Consider the following 19,425-nt stretch of genomic DNA (forward strand, 5'->3'; position numbering starts at 1 on the left):
GACCCCCAATTTCATTGTTACAAATTGAACATAATGAAAGCATCGTGATTAATCACAAAAACAATATGTCATTATATATGTGTTTTCCGATGGTCTTAGGCGACCCCTGTGAAGGGGTCGTTCAACCCCCAAAGGGGTCACGACCCACAGGTTGAGAACCGCTGATCTAGGGGATTTAAAATAAATTAAATGAAACATAAGATTTAAAAGCAAGTCAGTGTCTCCTCCCTCAGGTTCACAGGAGCGAGGATGGGCTTGATCCCCATCAGAGGTGAGGGGCGGGGGGGCTTGGGGCTGATCCGCTCTCAGGAGTCAAGGTGGAGGCTGTATGAGTCTTGTCCCAGAAGGAGTGGGTGATTCCAAAGGACGCATAGTTGGCCTTCCCACTCTCCTCGCCGGCCTCATCCAAGTCATATTCCCATCTACCTGTGGGCTCTCCCTTTCTTCATAGTCTGTAAACTGCAAGAGGGCATGGGGAAGAGGTGAGCATGGGCTGGAGGAAGTGGGAGGTAGGAAGGATGCTCGACAGCAGAGAAAACAGCCCCTCAGAAATGAGGGACCGAGGGACTGAGCCCTCCTGGATGGGCTAGAGGGGTGCTGCTTGGGGGGCAGAAGCAGGAGGAACTGGCTCAGAACCCCAGTGGCTCTCCGGGCCCAACTCAGAGCGAAGCAGGGTCGCTTGTGCCTGGGAGGCCTGGGGGGTCTCTGCTCTCACGGCTGCCTGCTGTGGGGAAGGTCTCTGAGCTGCCAAGAGGCCTGAGCCCCAGGCTGGCTGCCTGGGTGTCCGAGGGCTGGGGCGCCTGCCAGCCCCTCTCCTCCAGCCTCCGTTCCGGCCTCTGTAAAGTCCTGGGCGAGACTCTGACTTGGGAGGGGGTGTGAGACCGAGGGGAGCCCCTGCAGGTTCCCCTCCGGAACCCTTGCCCACGCGGGCATCGCCAGCTCTGCCCTGGTCTCAGCCTCCTTGAGTCTCGGGATGGAAAGTTCCCTAAGCTTGTTTCCGTCTTTCCCTCCCGTCCACCCCAGGCCTTCCATCTCTGTCTCTGGCCTACCGGCCTCTCTCAGGCTTTCCCTGTCTCTGCTCCTGACGTCTCTGTCCAGCTGCGTTTCTCTCCGCTTCCCTTTCCCTTCGTGCCTGGCTCGCGCCCCCTCCATGTGCCAGTTCTGGGTTCTGTGCCCTCGTCCCCTTTCCCGGGCCGGCCCGGATCACCGTCTGTTGGGGCCGGTCCCCGGGAGGCTGGCCCGGACGGTCCCCCGGAGACCATCGCCCTGGCCCGGGCGGCGCTCTGCCCTCCAGCTCGCCCCCTCTCCCCGTGCAGCGCCCCCTCTCCCCGTGCAGCGCCCTGCGGGAGGCGGCGCGTGCGCCCCGTCGGGAGCTCAGGGGGCGGAGCTCAGGGGCGGCCCCGCCCCTCTCGGGTCCCAGCCCGCGCGCCCCCAACTGCGCCCCGGCCGCAGAGTCGCCGCTGCCGCCCGATGAATGGAGTCGCTTTCTGCCTGGTCGGGATCCCGCCCCGCTCGGACCCCCGGCCCCCCCAGGTGAGGCGCTCGGCCAGGGGAGGGGTGGTCCCGGCACTGCCGGGCGCTGGCGGTGGGCCCGGGTCGCGGCGCCCTGCTCGGCGGGCACAACGCAGGGCGCACGGCGCGGGCACGGCGGGCACGGCTGCGGGGGATGCCGGCCGGCGGGGGGCCGGGGGGCGGAGGGGGCGGGGGGGGGCAGAGCGAGAGTTGCCCTGGGCAGGAGGTGGGGCAGGACGGTAGGCCGGGGGCCGGGACTCCCGGGGCGGCCAGGGCAGGGGGCACGGGCCGGGGCGGCCGTGCCCGGACCCCAGCGGCTGGCCGGCGGGGGCGGGAGGTCCGCGCCTTTTGTCCGGGTTTTTCAGGCGGGGCGCCCGCCGCTGCTTCCTCTGCCCGAGTTTTCGTTTTCCGTTGGCGAGGCCCCGGCACAGCTGGAGGGAGAGGGGGTGGGGGAGGGAGTTCCCGGAGCGGGACGTCCTTGACCGCGGCGGCCGGACACCCCCTCCCCGCGCCGCACTCGCCCCCTGCCGGGCCGGACGGCGCAGCGAACTGCCTGGCGCGAGTCCGCCGCGCCCCCGGCCCGAGGTCCCGAGGAAGAGAATGGGTTCGGGACCCCTGCTCCCCTCGGACTGGCCGTGGGTGGGTCTGGTCGCGGGGTGCCAGGGGATTACTCAGCGCTGGGCTGCTTTGCTTGGGTTCTTTCATCTGCCAGCTGCTGAGGGTGGGGAGGGGCCGGCAGGGGCCTCCGGGCCCCATCGGGTCAGCCCCCTCCTGCCGAGCCTGGCTGCCGGGTCCCGCCGGGGCACCCACACATGCACTGCCCCCCTTCCTGAGCTGAAGGATCGAACACTGTCAGGCCCTTCTGTTCCCTGGGCTTAGAAAGGAAGTTCCCTGGGGGTCTATGTTGGGGTCAAGGTCTGGGCTGAGGCCTCTTCCTCCTCTGACAGGTCTGGGGGCCGCGGGGGTGCTCCTCCCAGCCCTCCCCCCAGGGGGAAGCTGGGGTCTAGCACTTTGCAAACCCCGAGACTGTGTCTCGGGAGCTGGAGGGATGAGTGCTCACTTCTCCCGAACTCCCCCTCCGCTGCTCAGCCAAAGTGCTCCTAATTACAAACTTGAAATTCAGGATGGACAGGGGGTGGGGGTGGAGGTCATTAAGCCCGAGTCCCTTGGATTACACTCCACCACCACCACCACCACCACCACCAACACATACTTCATCTCTCTCCTCTACCATCTCACCCCCACCCTTCCCCTGTGGCCTAGCTTGGGGTGGATGGCTTTGATTCCAGGTTCTCCCCCTCTGCCAGGGCAACAGTCCCATTCCCAGAAGTGGCCGCTCTCTCGCTGAGATGCTGTGCTCACTGGCATTCGATGTGAATCTCGACTCCATAACCTCATTTCACCTCCAAACATAACTCCAAGGCTCCCAACCTCAGCCTCTTCCACTTGCTCACATGGTGGTTGGGTCCACCCCCAAAGGGCTAGGCGTTCCCAGTTTCTGCACCCCAGGCCCCCCAGTCTCTTGATGGGCGTCACAAGATGAAAACTTTTCGGAGGAGAGCGTTATGAGGAAGGTGGCTTTCGGACACCATGGGGAATGGGGCAGGCTTTTGAGGATCCCAGTCCAAGCGGAGAGGGTCTGGGCCTGGGGAATAGGCCCTGTGTCTGGGCAGCCTGGATGGAGTCTGTGCTCCCTCCTCAGGCTGACCCTGAGCTCATGGGAAAGGGGAGCAGGAGGCCAGCATTTTTGGCATGAATGGGAGTGGGGGTGAGGGCAGGTGTCGGTACAGAACAGGGCAGTGCAGGAGTGGGCAGAGGCATGTATTGCTTCACCCTTCATTGCAGGGATTCTTAGAAGGATTTCATGATGTGCATGGTTAAGAGTACAAAGGAGGAGAATGGAATCAGTTACAACAGGAGGGATTGCAGTTAGCTCTTGGGGAGAACTTCCAGGGAGAGGCTTACGAGCTGCAGCATCCCAGGCTAGCCGGGAGCATCATGCCGGGAACTTTCCTCCACTATAGCGGGTCTGGTAGATGCCGGTGGAGGTGGATTCCAGTGCAGAAATACAGAGGGATTCATAGGGGATCAAATATAGTCAAACGAGCATATACATTAGTGCCCCCAAACATGTGTTTTTAAGGAGGGGGAGTTTCATAGTACAGCTGACCGCTAAGACATGGGCCAGGATTTATATAAACGACCTCATTTAATTTTCACAACACAACCATGAGGTGTGGGTACCATCATTCCCATTTTACAGTTGAGGGCACTGAGGCACACAGAGCTAATAGCTTGAATAAAATCACATCCCTAATGGGTGGCAGAGCCGCAGTAGGGTCCCGGCAATCCGGCTGGAGTCCATCCTCTCACTCTGCTATCTCTCGTCTCAGGACCTGCCTTGTCCTGCTGTCATTCACACCCCAAAGCTGGGTCCATCTTGGACACAGTCCAAGATCAAGGTCAACCTCTTGCTAGATTGGAGCTTGGTGGTTTTTCTTTCAGTTGGGACAGGGATGGGCACAAGAGGCCTCAGGGTGGCGAGGCCTCAGGTGTCCATGGGTGGTGGGTGGGGAATCAGCTCATTTACCCTCCAACCGCCAGGCCCCATGCCAGCCCATAGACTTGGTCATGGTTCGGTTCATTGGTGTTTTCCTTCCAAAGGGACATTAGCCCTGGTCTGCTGGTTCAAAGGTGAGATATTGGCTTGGTCAGGGATTTGGATAAAGCCTGTGCTTAATTATCCTGCTCTCTCTCCCTCCCCAGAGAGAGCCATGAATAGGGCCTGTGGGAGCTGGCTCTGCCTTGCCCCTAGCACCCCCACCCCTTCCAACAACCCGCCTTTAGATCCAGGCCCCCTGTTCCACGTGAAATGGTGCCAGCTCATCAGCAGGGCAGTGCCAGTTTGTGCCAGGCAGGCATCTTCTCCCCACTGCCTCGGTGGGACAGCAGGCTGGGGTGGCCTTGGGGCTGGACTTTGGGGCCCTATGGGGGTGGAGCATATTCCTCAGCTGTCAGTGTGGGTCAGGACCAGAGGGGTCTTCTTGTCTAACTCCCTCCTGCTCCAGTGGGGAAACTGAGGTCAGAGAGTGCCCAACGTCAGGTGGCCTGTGAGTGGCGGACATGAACCCAGGTGTTCTGATTGCCGGCCCCCAGGCCATGCCTTTCCATGCACAGTTGGTTCTGTCCTGAGTGTCCCCCTCGGTGCCGGGTTCTGGGACCAGGCCCAGGAGGGAGAAGGGAGGGCGGAGGGGACCAAGGATGAGTGGACAATGTGTCCCGTTCATCTCCGTGTCCCCAGTGGCCAGCACAGTGCCTGGCACAGAGTGATTCTCCATAAATGTTTGTGAAGTGCAGGCCAGGGAGCAGCCCCTCCCCTGGCCTCCCAGGGTTCACCGGGCCTAGCTCTGCCCCTGGCATTGTGACGGCCGGTCTACAAGTCAGTCTCCCCGACCAGACTGGCATTATTTGAGGGCAAGAAAAATAATAACAGCAACTACTTCCGAAGTGCTTAGCACTCTAGGTAGGTACATTATCATCATCCAGACAAAGAAACTGGCACAAAAAGATTACATGGCTTCCTCATGGCACACAGCTGGTGGCAGAGCTAAGGAGCTGACCTTGCTCTTGACCTCATTCCAGGCAGGCCCAGAGGTGTCCTGTTTATCTCGGTATCCACAGAGCCTGGCCAGAGCAGTGCTGTTTGTTGACTGACTGAATGACTGACAGTGTATGGAAAACCACAGAATTCGATCATCGAACCCTGTGGAAGCAGCCGGGATTGGAGTCTTGGGAAGGCAGCCGAGAAGTGCATTACTGTGTTATCTGCGCCAGGAGTGCCTGAGCCAAACCTAGAAAGAAAAGGAAAGCTCACCCACACCCTGTCACCAATGCCTTCCACCGCTTAACGGGGGCCACTGGGGGCCCCCAGTCCTCCGGCTTCTCTCTTGCCCTCTCTCCCTCCCTTCTTCTCCCAGAGTTCCAAGGGGACAGTGCTGGGCAGTGGGCACATGGGAAAAGACTACAGATTGGATTAAGGAGGCCTGTTCCTTTTTTCATCTCTCTGGCCCTGAGATGTTCAGCTTAATATTAATAGTTGGAGGGCGCACGGAGTGTTTGGTTTGGGGCAGGGCTGTCACAGCCATCAGTTCTCTATGTCTGACAGGAAGGGGTACTGGACGCCCGGTCCTAAACCCTACGATGGCCCGGGGTCATTCCTCCAACCTGCTCAAACCTGTGTGCTCCTGGGCAGGTGACTGCTTCCCCTCTGACTCCCCCTGCTCCCCATTTGCTGGTCTGAATGAACATCAGACTCCATCACCAGGTCACACTGGATGTACTGACAAAGGCTGGGGGGGAGCTGGACTGGAAAAGAGAAGACTCGGTGTGGGGAGGTGCCTGGGCACACGGGGAGGCAGGCTGCATGCCTGGGCCCTGGCCAGCCTTGCTGAAGCGCAGATTTCAGCCCTGCCCCCTGTTCACTATGTGATCTGGCCAAGTTCATTGTTTTTTGGTCTCCGTTTTCTTGTCCCTGGAAGAAACCCTCAAAATGGTTTTGGGTTGAATGAGGTAATATAGGTAAAGTGGCTGACATCTGGTAATCTGAACTCTTAGTGGCAACTGGGATTAAACAAACAATAATCAATGGATGGAAATGAGAACAACATACTTTGGGCTCAATAGAGGGAACCCTTTATGGCCTGAGTAATCTGAAGAGGAAATGAGCTGCCCCTGGAGGTGATGAGGGCCCCAATCAGAGGAGGTGAGCAAGCGCCGGCTGGAGTGGAGAGAATTCAGGCACTGGGTGAGAGGTTAACACAGAAAACCTGAAGGGCTCGGCTCTGGGATTAGCGCCGGGTGGTAGGGGCTCAGAGGAGCAGGTGGGACCTGTTTCCTGCTATCAGGGACTGGAGAGAGGAATGAGAGACTCGAGGCTGTGCCGTGAGGTCCCTCCAAGCACAGGGGGTCCTGGAAGACTTCCCGGAGAAGGCCTGTAAGCATGGGCTTGGTTCTGATGGGTGGGCGGCCCTTGCAGGCCTGCAAAGGGCCTGGTGGTTGAGGGGCGGCGAGGCCCCAAGGCTGCCTCCACATTCTGGCTGCCCGAGGGGGTGGGTGTTTGGTGGTGGTGGTGGTGGTGGTCATGGGGGAGCTGGTAGCTCCCTGTCTCCCCCCACACCCCAATTCCCAGTCTCTCTTGGAGGAGGGACCAGGGCTACTCCCAGTGGCAAAGAGCAAGGGCCTGTAAGGAGCGGAACTGGGGAAAGAAAGACTTCTTATGCCCAGCGCATTTGGGGGCGTCTGGGGGTCGGAGGAACAGTGGAGCCTTTGTCCCAGCCGCCGGGAATCTGGCCGAGGAGCCAGGCCTGGGTCTGGCTGGGCTCTCACAGGCAGGTCCTCTTTGAAGTGACCCTTTCAAAGCTCAGCCTGAACCCCTGGGTGGAGAGACAGCTTGGGGCGGGGTGCAAGGATGAAGGATCTGCAAGCCAAGGATGGAAGCAGATGCAGTGCCTTTGGGCAGCAGGCTGGCGGGAGGTGTGTGGGCTGGAGGAATGTGGCCAGGCTGGGGGCACTTGTGGGAGGACAACCAACCCGGGGTCTTGGCCTCCAAGTGGGGGGTCAATAAAGGGAAGGGCAGAGTTCATTTTGGCCTCGCTAAAGGTTCATTTGGCTCCTATCATGATTTCTGTCTGATCCTGGGCTCCTAAATTCATAGCTTCTTTCTCTTTTTTTAATTTCCTCAAAGAGTGTGAGAGTTCCTTGGAGAGATTGGGGGGTGGGGTAGGGGAGATGTGGGACTTAGAGCCCGAGGTAAGAGAGAGGGGTAGAGATCTGGGTCATCAGAGCTTTTCCTGCTCCTGAGAGCCCCCAAAAGGCTGAAAGGGGGGGCTGAAGTGAAGACTCCCACCCTCCACCACAGAGATTCCCCCATTCTCCGTGGGGAGGAACATCTGGATTGTTCTCCAAAAGAGAGAGGGGGGCGAGGGGTGGGGGGCGGGGAGAGAAATTCTCTGAGAGGGAACATCTTCAAAAGTTTCAGCTGGTGCCCTGGCTGGTTAGGCTCAGTGGATAGAGCGTCAGCCTGTGGACAGAAGGGTCCCGGGTTCGATTCCAGTCAAGGGCACATGCCCAGGTTGCAGGCTCCATCCCCAGCGTGGGGCGTGCAGGAGGCAGCCGATCTATGATTCTCTCTCATCACTGATGTTTCTATCGCTCTCTCCCTCTCCCTTCCTCTCTGAAACCAATAAAAATATGTTTTAAAAAAAAAGTTTCAACGGGAGATAGGCCACCCCTACTTCCCTTCCTCTCCATTTGACTCTTGGGGAAACTGAGGCCCGGAGACAGGACAAGGAGGCAGAGGCAGAGGGCAAGGGAGCGGCAAAAGTGGGAGGAAGAGGGAGGATGGGAGCCCGCTGAGAAGGGAGCTCGCGTCCTTGAGTTACAGTCCAAGGGGAGTGAAGAGTCCCTAGTCTCTCTGACCCGCTGTGATTCCGTGAGAGGAGGGAGGGGAGGAGCGGGTTTCTGTGAGTTTTGTTTGTTTGTTTGTCTGTTTTTTATCGAGTAGTGGACAGGGAGCCTCTGGCCGCCCAGGGGAGAACCCTATCCTGATGCTGTTTTCTAGTTCATGCCCCCACACCCCAGTCTCTCGGTGGCATCATGGCACTCTCTGTTCTTGGGAAGAAGCTTCTAAATCTCCCTTACCTCTTCCGAGGATGTGGCCCTGGTTCCCCCTCCAGAGACGGGGAGGAGGGAGCTGAGGGCCCGAGGTCCTGGTGGGGCTGCAGGCGGTCGGGTCCTCTTCCGTATCTTGCACTGGCATCTGCAGAGCTGAGCCCTCATTAGCTGTAATGAAGCCTTGGCACTGTGCCCCCCTCTGCCCTGCAGCACCTGGCGGGGATGATGGGGCAGCTGAGGTTGGGCCTAGAGACCAGGAGGAGGGTGGGATGTCTGTAAGAGGAAAGAGAGGGAGTCAGGAAAGGGGGGCCATGCAACAGGCTACGGCTGCCGACAGGCAGAGGAAGAGGCACACATATCACCTGACCTATGAACCAGGAGGTCATATACCTGGGCACATGCCCGGGGTTACAGGCTTGATCCCCAGAGATTCTCTTTCATCATTGATGCTTCAATCTTTCATTCCCCCTCCCCTCCTCTCTGAAATCAATCAAAAAAAAAAAAAATATATATATATATATATATATATATATTGATTTCAGAAAGGAAGGGAGAGGCAGAGAGAGATAGAAACATCAATGATAAGAGAATCATTGATTGGCTGCCTCCTGCACATCCCACTGGGGATCGAGCCTGCAACCCAGGCATGTGCCTTTGGCCGGAATCAAACCTGGGACCCTTCAGTCCACAGGCCGACACTCTATCCACTGAGCCAAACCGGCTAGGGCCAGTATATATATTTTTAATGTAAAAAAAAAGGGGGGGGGGCACACATCCCCCTTTCCTTCCCCACTGGGACCTTGGCTTGGCCAGTGGCTCCCGGATGCTTGGGTCCCACAGTGCTAGGGAGAGCGTTATCTGGGAGACGGGTGTGGCCCAGGAGCATTAAGGACATTCCCAGGCCTGGCTTCAGCCTGGGGCAGGAGAAGGACCTGACTCCAGAAATTGGAGGTTCTGTGTCTGGGAAAACTAGGCAGCAGCCAGATCTCCATGCCAACCGGCCTTGGTTCCTTTGGCGATTACTCCTGTGTGTCCTCATTTCTTGTGTTTCAGGCTCTCTGTGGGTCTTGGGATCTGGATGAAAAAGACACAACCCTGCTCTCAGGGGGTTCTTGTCTGTCTTTCCTACCACCCAGCAGCTCCACTAAGATTTTATAACCACAGGTGCTGAGATTTGCATCTACACTGTCTGCCAGTCCAGAACACTCCTTGACACCCTCTGTCAAAAATATTACAGCACGGCCAGCATGGCTCAGTGGTTGAGCATCGACCTATGAACCAAGAGGTCAAGGTTCAATTCCAGTCAGGGCACATGCCTGGGTTTTGGGCTCAATCCTAGTGAGCAGGAGGCAGCCAATCAATGAATCTCTCCCATCACTGATGTTTCTCTCTCTCTCTCTCCCTCTCCCGTCCTCTCTGAAATCAATAAAAAAATATATATAAATTTTTAAAATTACATAAAAATGATCTGGCATAACTGGGGAGACAGAACCAAAGCAGACACTAGCGAGTATCTTCACTGTGACGTCATTTGAGTGTGAATGTGGCCACAAAGGCGAACAGCTGTTTAAGGATGGAAACGGTACGGCTGGGTAGAATCGCTGTAGGAATTGGTTAAAAACCAATTGGCCATGTGATTAATCTCCTTTCTCTCATTTCCTGTTTCCAAGCCTATCGTTGAGGATTCTTTAGTGAAACTTTTTTTCTATGAATTTTCAAGGGTCATTGTGAAGTGGTTATCTATTTACTGATACAAGAGCTGAGACCCTGAGAGGGTAAATTACCCCATCAAAGGTCACCCAGCATCTGAATTTAAGTCTGGGTCTTTCTGAATCCTAAGCCTGTCTGTGTCACGGCTACCTTCCCTGACCAGGAAGAGCCTGCGAGAGGTGGACACTCCCACCTTCCCCCACCGAGCCCTGAAATCCAAGTAGGGGTCTGGGTGATGATGGAGGAGGGGTGGAGGGTGCAGATGCATGATTATATTCTGCTTCTCCATGCCTCCGCCGTGCCTGCTTCTCCTCGTGCCTGCCTAGAGTCTGGGTTTGCCCTTGAGTGGTATGGAGCACCCCAGGGCTCCATCAACACGGGCTGAGCCCCTGGTTCTTCTAAAGATGCTGGAGCTCTGAGGGAAAGAAAGCTTCATTGAGGAAGCAAGGCTGGCCCGGGTCTAAAGATGTCGGCTGGGGCAATAGAGGGGTGGTAGGCATAGAAGGGAGAGATGGGCATTCCAGACCCAGCATGACTTGTTTTCATAGAGACTGTGGAGCCATGGAAGGGTGGCAGGCAGCGGAGACAGCAGACCAGATGATGAGGGCTGAAACCGGAGGTGGGGATGGAGAGGACAGAATAGGAGCAGATACATCACCCTCTTCCCTTTCCAGAAACTTGCCACACCATCTCTTCACCTTCTCTGAATAGCCTTTCCTGTCTTCTCTATTTCTCAAACTCCTATTCATCCTTCAATGCCCAGTTCAAATATCCTTCTCTGTAAAGCACCCCCCCCCCTCCCCGGCCCCCGCCCAAGTCCTCAGATATATGGGGACTTTCTCCTCTGGGCAGTAAGCCCCGTGAGGGCAGACTTGGCCTTGTTCACTGAACTATCTCCAACTTCCAGCCCAGGTCCTGATGACTGAACATTGTTGACTCATGAACTGTATGTTCCCATAGCACCTGGCACTGCCTTGTGAGACCCACATAATAACAACCGGAGTACTGGGTGTCCTAACATTGAGCCTTTCAGTGCCAGACATTGCTGTGCTGAGCACTTCACACAAACTGTCTCTTTAATCTTCACAACAGCCCCATGAAGAACAGATTATCCCTGTTTTATAAATGCAGAAAAATAAGCTCAGAGAGGTTAGTAACTAGTCCAGCGACACACAGTTAGGAAGTGGGACCAAGTTGGGATTCAAACCCCAAAATCCTCTGAGTCCTGTTTTGGAACTTTTTAAACACTACGGTCTGCATCCTCTTTATTTGTTGCATGTCTATCTCTTTATAAAGTCAGAGACTTTTATTAATTTAAAAAATCCTTTGTGGACTACCAAACTAAGATTTGTTAAAGCATCTTGTAGGTGCCAGGCCCTCACTGACACCCAGCCCATGGTGCTGGAATGAAAGAAAAAAGGAGGGGGGCTGAGATTGACTGACCTGTTGGGGGTACACAGGGGCAGGGCTGGGCTGGGGACTGCTCCCCACGGCGGTCACTGATGGGGAAAGGGGGTCCCCAGGCAGGGCAGGTGCAATTTCCAAGGGCCCAACTGTCTAAGTCCGCGGAGGCGGAGGCGAGGCTGACCTGGCCCGGGGTGGGCACTGGCCCGGGGTGGGCAGGGCGGTGTCTGGAGGCAGCAGGCCCTGGCTGAGGGGGTGCGAGGCCTGCAGCGCACAGTGTCAGTGGAGTCGGAGCCGCGGTGACTCCGGGCTTGGGAACCGCAGCCGCCAGGGAAGCGGAAGAGGGCGGAGGCCCTGCACGGTGCTGAAGGACGGGCGGGCGGGCGGGCGGGCGGGCGCTGAGCCTGGTTGAGTGCCCATTGGGCATACGTTCCCAGGCCGGCAAAGACCCGCCAATCAGATACGCCCGCTGCTCCTTATTTGCATGGCCACACCCCCCCACTCCGGCCACTCAGGCTTCGCCCCCAAGCGTGCCTCCTCCGACCCCGCCCCTTTTCTGGCCCCTGTGGGCTACCCGGGCTGGCGTGGGAGGGCTGGGGCAGGGGGGTTGGGGGGGTACTTGGGCGGGGGGTGGGGGGGTTGGGGGAGGGCTGGGGCGGGGAGGGGGTACTGGGGCGGGGGTGGGGGGTTGGGGTGAGGGGGTTGGGGGAGGGCTGGGGGGGAGGGGGGTACTGGGGCGGCGGGCGGGGGTGTTGGGGGAGGTGGGAAGGGCAGACCTAGGCTGCCAGCCTGGCCGGCCGCACTATTCATAGCTCTGGGGCTGGCGTGGTTCGCATACTTGGCGTTTCTCGAGTCTGGCTGGCCCGAAGCTGTCGCCCCTTCGCGCTCCTCCCTACCTCCTCTCGCCTCCCCTTTCCTCCTCCTCCCTGTGCCTCCCCCTCCCCGCCTTCATCCTCTCTGCCCGTCTTCTTGAAATCTCGAGTCCGCAGGGGGAAACTGAGGCCGTGAGAAGGGGCGTGCCTTTGGGCCGGGCCTGCAGGGAGAAGCTGGTAGTAAGGAGGCTGCAATGCGGCGGCCCGGAGCCTGGCCTGTGTCCGCAGACCGGCCGACCCGGTGCCTGGGCTTGAATCGGAGCTGCCACTGGTGTGGGACCCTGGCGAGCTCCGAAGCTCGCAGTCCGGGAAGCTTCCAGAAGCAGTCAAGCTGAGACCTGGAGGACAGGGATCCGTTAAGGGAAGACGAGGGACGGGGAGAGACAAGGGTTATTATATTCCAGAGAGGCGGGCTGGGATGTGGCGGGCCAGCCCTGAGTGGACAAGGCTTGGCCAGCTGGGGTGAGAGGACCCAGGACACTGCAAAGGCGATTGAAGCAGCTTCTCCCCTCCCCCCATCCTTGTTCCAGCACCCCCACTTTCCGGATCTGGATCCCACTGAGGAAGGGGTAGGATGAAAAAAAAAATAGACAAAGATCTGAAGCAGCCCCAGCACCAGGCAGACACCTCCCAAAGACTCTCTGTGAGAAGCTCATTCATCCCTTCACGTTCAGAAATGGTTGCCCAGCGCTCACCTTGTGCCAGGAGCTGAGGATCTGACAGCCAGCAAAGTAGCCGGTCCCTGCCTTCCAGAACTCACCGTCCTGGGGTGGCATAGGAAGATGGTCAAAATGACCTCATAATTATATAGACACCAGCTCAAGGTGCTGTGAGGGGTGCAGCGGGACCAGCCCTGGTTAGGGGCCCAGAGGAGGTGTCTCTGGGGCAGTGACATTTTTTTTTCCTCCTGAGAAATACAGGGTGGGTAGTAGTTAGTTAGGGTGTGTGTTGGCGAGGCAGGGAGGGAACTGGGGAAGAGAAATCAGCATTCCAGAAGCAGCATGTGCAAAGGGCCTGAGGCTGGAAGGGTGCCGGTCCTCAAAGGAACTGGCAGGAGGCCAGGGGAGCTGGAACACGGAGGAAAGGGGTGCGGTGGGCGTGTGGGAGCCTGGAGGCATGTCCCACAGAGTCTGGTGGCCATAGCATTAAAGCAGCCAGTCTGGACTGTCAGGGGAGTGGTGGCCGCGAGGAGCAGAGGAGCAGAGCAGTGGACGTGGTGAAGCGATGGACCCGGGAGACGGTTGGAAGGCAGAGCTCACTGACGGGTGGAATGCAGGGCTGGGGCCATACACCTCCCCTTTATCAGCTCCCCACATGCTTCCCCAGCAGCTTGTCCGACCGCTATCCTCAGCTTCGTTTTGTAGCTGAAGAAATAAGAAAACCCGAGTGACCTTGAGGTCACATAGCCGGAAAGGGCCAGGGCCAGTACCAAGGGCAGGTGTGACCCCTTCTCCGTATCAGCCTTCTCGATCCTGGGACAGTGAGTGAGCTCTCTCACCACCCTCCCAGCTCCAGCCCCTCGCTGCTCCTGTGGGTTAGCCCAGCATTTCCCACCTGGCACCAGACTGGGGGGTGGGGGCAAGGGGCCAAGATGGTGTGTGTGTGTGTGTGTGTGTGTGTGTGTGTGTGTGTGTGAGAGAGAGAGAGAGAGAGAGAGAGAGAGAGAGAGAGAGAGATCTCCCAAGGGGCTGTTCTGCTCTTAAATGAGGTCATGCATGTGCAGCCTGCCTGGCATATAGTAAGGACTCAACAACTATTAACATGGGGCCAGGCAAACTGGTGAGGGGTAGGATATAGGGCTGAAGGCAATGCCATCTGTCCTCTTCTGACCACAGAGCCCAGCCCAGAAACCACCGCAGCTCCCCTATGGGCAAGAGCCAGGGGGGGCTGTCCCTACAGAGCCACCGTCCCCTCCACCCTTCCAGCTGCCTCTGGGGCATCATGGACTGGGTGAGGGAGAGGTTCAGCTCCTAGGTGGGGTGAAGGGATGACCTGGGCAGGTTGGGCAGGGCCTGGGTGAGGGGGTGGGTGGTTTCAGGGGTGGGGCTGAGAGCCTCTCTTCACAGGCAGCCCCGGGTGCCCTGAGGGAGACTTTCGGAATCTGCCGAGGCCTGCCCTGGGAGGAGATGTGGGCTCAGCTTGACTAGGACTGAGCTCTCCCCTGAAGAACAAAACAAAACAGCAGTGGGTGCACCTGTTGTCTGTGCCCAGGTGGTCAGACAACAGGCAGATATTCACAGAGAGCCACTCCCCGAGTTCTCCCCCTCCCTCCCCCCACCTCCACTGACATGGGCTTCCAGCGTGGAGCCTCCGAATGGATATGACGACTTTGGAGAAGAGTCATTGTACGCATTCTCCTGCCTCCAGGAACTCGATCTCAGAGGCGCTAGCCCAGCGGTTCTCAACCTGTGGGTCGCGACCCCTTTGGGGATCGAACGACCCTTTCCCAGGGGTCGCCTAAGACCATCGGAGCACACATATATCATTACATATTGTTTTTGTGATTCATCACGATGCTTTCATTATGTTCAATGTGTAACAATGAAATTGGGGGTCACCCCAGCACGAGGAACTGTATTAAAGGGTCGCGGCATGAGGAAGGTTGAGAACCGCTGCCCTAGCCTCTCTCCAGTGCTCCTTGACCAGAGGGAGAGCCTTCCCAAGGTTCCATAGACCCTGGTCCCGGGGGAGGTGGAGAGGGGTGGTCCTGGGGTGTGGTTGGGGCTGAGGGGACTGGAGGATGAACGGGGAGAGGCAGGGTGGAGGGAATGAGGGCGGTAAGTGTGCTCGTGCTGGGCCAGCAGGGGGCTCTGCTGCCATGGGACCTGCCTGCTTGTGTGTCTTGGAGTGTGCGCCTGAGAGAGCATGTGGGAACGGGAACTTCCTGTGTGTGCGCGCCCGTGTGTGTGTGTGTGTGTGTGTGTGTGTGTGTGTGTGTGTGATGGGTGCGCTGTGCGGGGTCGGCCCTCAGGAGGCAGGAACCTCACACTTAGCCCCGCTTTTGATAGGAAAATTCTTCCAAGGTCCTGACACCATGGGATATGGCATCCCCAGAGACTGTGCCTCCATCAGGTCAGCCCCTGATAGATGGCAGGTCCTCATCAATGCCAAGGGCGGACTGTATCAAAGTTCAGACTCCCTGGCAGCCCCAGAGCGCCCCCTGTGCAGGGGGTACTGGGGCCCCCAAAGATGACAATCAGGGGTCTGAGAAGGCACAACGGAGAGGAGAGGGGTGAGAAGGAAAGGTCCTCAGGCAGGAGGTTCCCAGCTGTCCCGGACAATCTCTGGGTCGGGCTTGCTTCTGGGCCCCAATGGGAGATTGTTCACTTGTTCCTCTCCTTTCAACAGGATTTTTTTTTCCCATTTGAATTCTGATCTTGCCATTTTTTTTATTGTGGTAAAATATACATAACATAAAATATACCTTTTTCTTGTTGTTGTTAATCCTCACCCGAGGAGCTATATACATATATAACATATATATATATTCCCCCCCCCCATTGATTTTTAGAGAGAATGGAAGGGAGAGAGGGGGGAGGAGAGAGGGAGAGAGAGAGGGAAAGAAATATCACTGTGTGAGAGAGCGACACATCGATTGGTTGCCTCCCACAAGCACCCCTGGCCAGGGACTGGGAATTTAATCTTGACCAGGTATGTGCTCTTGACCAGGAATTGAACCTGAGACCCTTTGATGTGCCGGCAGATGCTCTAACCATTTAGCAACAGTGGCCAGGGCTAAAATGTACCACTTTTAAGTGGTATTAAGTACATTCACATTGTAGTGCAGCCATCATCACCACCATCCATCTCTAGACATTTTCCATCTCCCCAAACTGAAACTCTATACTCATTAAACAGTAACTTATATTTCCTGTTCCCCCAGCCCTTGGCAGCCGCCATTCTATTTTCTGTCTCTATGAATCTAGGTATTTCATGTAAGTAGGATTCTACAATATTTGTCCTTTTGTGTCTGGTGCATTTCACTTAGCATAATGTCCTCAAGGTTCATCCATGTTGTCACATATGTCAGAATTTCCTGCCTTTTTAAGACTGAATAAAATTCCATTGTATGTATATACCACATTTTTTAAATTTTAATTTAAGTTTCTCCCATCAGCATTTATTCCTCATGCCCTCGTCCACCTCCACTCACTCCCCCTGCCTGCCCAATCACCGCACAGTTGTTCGTGCCAATGAATTCTTTCTCTTTTTTTCTTTTTTGCTCAATCCCTCCACCCACCCCCAGCCCACCCCCCACTGCCTGACAGCTGTCAGCCTGCGCTCTGTCTACGAGTCTGTATTTTACATGTTAGCTCACTTTGTTCATTAGATTCCACATATGAGTGAAATCATTTGGGGCTTGTCTTTCTCTGACTGGCTCATTTCACTTAGCATAATGTTCTCCAGGTCCATCCTTGCTGTTGCAAAGGGCAAAATTTCCCTCTTTTTTTTTTTTACAGCTGATTAGTATTCCGTTGTGTAAATGTACCATCGCTGTTTTAGCCACTCATCGACTGATGGATGCTGGGCAGACCACATTTTGTTTATCCATTCATCTATTGATTGACATTTGGGTTGTTTCCACCGTTTGGCTTCTGAGTAATGCTGCCTTGAACATGAGTGTGCACATATCAGTTTGAGTCCCAACTTTCTTATCTTTCGGGTACAGAGGCAAAAGTGGAATTGCTATGTTTAATTTTTTGAGGAACCACCGTACTGTTTTCCATAGCAACAGCAACCATTTGGCATTCCCACCAGTAATGCATAAGGGTTCCAATTTCTCCACATTCTCACCATGACCAAATAACTATTGAGAGCCTACGATGTACAAAGCACTCTAGTAATACAAATCTATATCTGGAAGTTCAGTAGCTCCTGTCCTTACGAAGCTCTCTGTCTGATGGGGAGACTCAGGTCATGCCCTTGAGCATTCTCCAATCTGAGGAGAAAGACACAGGTGGTGACCTCTGGGAGACCCTAGATCAGTGGTTCTCTCCCTTCCTAATGCCGCGGCCCTTTAATACAGTTCCTCATGTGGTGGTGACCCCCAACCATAAAATTATTTTCGTTGCTACTTCATAACTGTAATTTTGCTACTGTTACGAATCGTCATGTAAATATCTGATATGCAGGATGTATTTCCATTGTTACAAATTGAACATAATTAAAGCATAGCGGTTAATCACAAAAACAATATGTAATTATAGATGTGTTTTCCCATGGTCTTAGGCGACCCCTGTGAAAGGGTCGTTCGACCCCCAAAGGGGTCGCAACCCACAGGTTGAGAACCGCTGCCCTAGATGGATATGGGGCAAAACAAACAAACAAACAAAAATCCCAATGCTGCTGTAGGGAGCTCCCAATCTGAGGGAGGAGGCAGAGGCCCTTCTTTCAGGGGAGTCCCAGACAGACCCAGAGACCAGAGTGGACACATGGAGGGCATGCATCGAGACAGCCAGGGGCTGCTGAGTGGAGAAAATCAGGGGGTTGGACAGGGCTTGTGGTGGGCCCTGGCCCACACTGGCCTGCAGTTGCCTCGGCAATGGCCCTGGTGTTTACTTTGTGGCTGGCTCCAGACTCACCCTTTTCCGCAAGTGCTCATTTCCCACCATGAGCAAAGATGCTCCTCTGTAGTCCTCCCTCCCGGAGGGGGAAGTTGGCTCTCTTGCTGGGAAAGGCCCTGCCAGCCTGGCACTTCTGCCAGGTTCCTTGCTTGCTAAGAGCAAGTCCCATCCTGGGGTCTCACGTCGCCCACCTCTTCCCCACTCCCAAAGGACCTACAAGACCAGGCTCTGGGCCTTCCCAAGTTCTGCTAGGGAAGGGGGGCTCCTGAAGATTCCTCTCAGCTTGGGGAGAAGTGGGGCATGTAGGAGCCTGTGGGGGGCTGGCTGGGGGAGGTGGCAGTGATGCCCACGTGCGTGGGTTCACCTGGCTCTGTGCAGGTCTCCCTAAGGGTCTGCATGTGTCACCGTGTCTTTGTGTACATGTGGCTGAGTTGTCTGTCTCAATGTGAGTGTGGCTGGGGGTGTGAGAGTGTAAATATCCAAAGACAATCAAAACAGCTTGCATTGACCTTGAGCGCATTATGCTAAGTGAAATAAGTCAGTCAGAGAAAGACAGGTACTGTATGATCTCACTTAGATGTGGAATTCTAATAAAAAACACCCCAAACCCAAAACCCCACCAAGCTCATAGAGGACGGATGTGTGGTTGCCAGAGGCTGGGAAGGGGAGTTGGGGGACTAAGGGGGTGAAGGGGGATATTGAGGGAGTTGGCCAAATGGGTGAAGGAAGTCAAAAGGTACAAACGCCCAGTTCTAAAATAAGTCATGGGGATGTACTGTTCAGCATGGCAACTATAGTTAATAATACAGTATTGCATATTTGAAATTGCTAAGAGAACACATCTTAAAAATTCTTATCATAACAAAACATTCTGTAACTATAGACGATGACAGACGTTAACCAGACTCATTGTGGTGATCGTTTCACAATGCATACAAATTTTGAATTATTATGTTGTACATCTGAAACTAATATAATGGTGAATGTTAATTGTATCGCCATAAAAGATTTTTTTTTTTTTTTAAAAAAGGAAAACAACAACAACAAAAACTTGCATTTATTGAATCCCTACTATATGCCCAGGGCCTGTGTGTGCTAAGGACTTTCTTTAATTTACTTAATTCTCCCAACAATTAATTTACTTAATTCCTATTTTATTGGTGAGAAACAGAAGCTCAAAGAGATTAAGTAACTCTGGGGAGGTCGGTCTCACAGCCAGAAAGAGGTAGAGAAGGGACTCAGACCTGTCTGCATCCAGGACTCCAGAGCCCATGTGCTCAGGCCTGGGCCACGCTGACACTGAAGAATGTGGTGATTCTGATCCTTGGTCCCTCCTTGAGATGACAGTGGAATTGCTTCCTCCCCGCCCCCCCCCCCCCCCAAGGCTTCCTTGGCTCTGGCCCTTTTTGAGGGTGGGAGAGGAGTGTCCCAACTACCCCAACTCAGGGCAAGCTTGGTCCTGGAGGGGGAAAGCATGAGTCTGGAGAGATTCTTTGAACTACACCCTGTCCATGGGGCCATACCAAGTGCTCCCAGTGACTAGGGGTTATCTGCACATTGAGAGTGCTGGGGAGATGCAGGCTTGCTGGGCCGGCTCATCAGCTTGGCCTGCTGGGGCATGTCAGGATTGTACACAACTGGTGCTGGGAACCAGGCATCTGAATGGGGCAAAAGGGTGGAGGGGGACCGAG

General features: G+C 55.6%; 1 protein-coding gene across 1 annotated transcript in view; it reads left to right on the forward strand.

Moving 5' to 3' along the window:
* Positions 1 to 1,470: 1,470 nt before the first annotated feature.
* ARHGAP23 (Rho GTPase activating protein 23) overlaps positions 1,471 to 19,425 on the forward strand; it is a gene marked incomplete at its 5' end in the record, with an annotated part of 65,565 nt that continues 47,610 nt past the window's right edge. The window contains one exon of the mRNA XM_081109105.1: positions 1,471 to 1,533. Within this exon, the coding sequence (XP_080965231.1) occupies positions 1,471 to 1,533 (63 nt within the window). The remainder of the gene's footprint in view (positions 1,534 to 19,425) is intronic.

This window comes from Myotis nattereri, assembly GCF_964212035.1.
Source record: "Myotis nattereri genome assembly, chromosome: 16".
In the NCBI taxonomy this organism is placed as follows: Eukaryota; Metazoa; Chordata; class Mammalia; order Chiroptera; family Vespertilionidae; genus Myotis; species Myotis nattereri.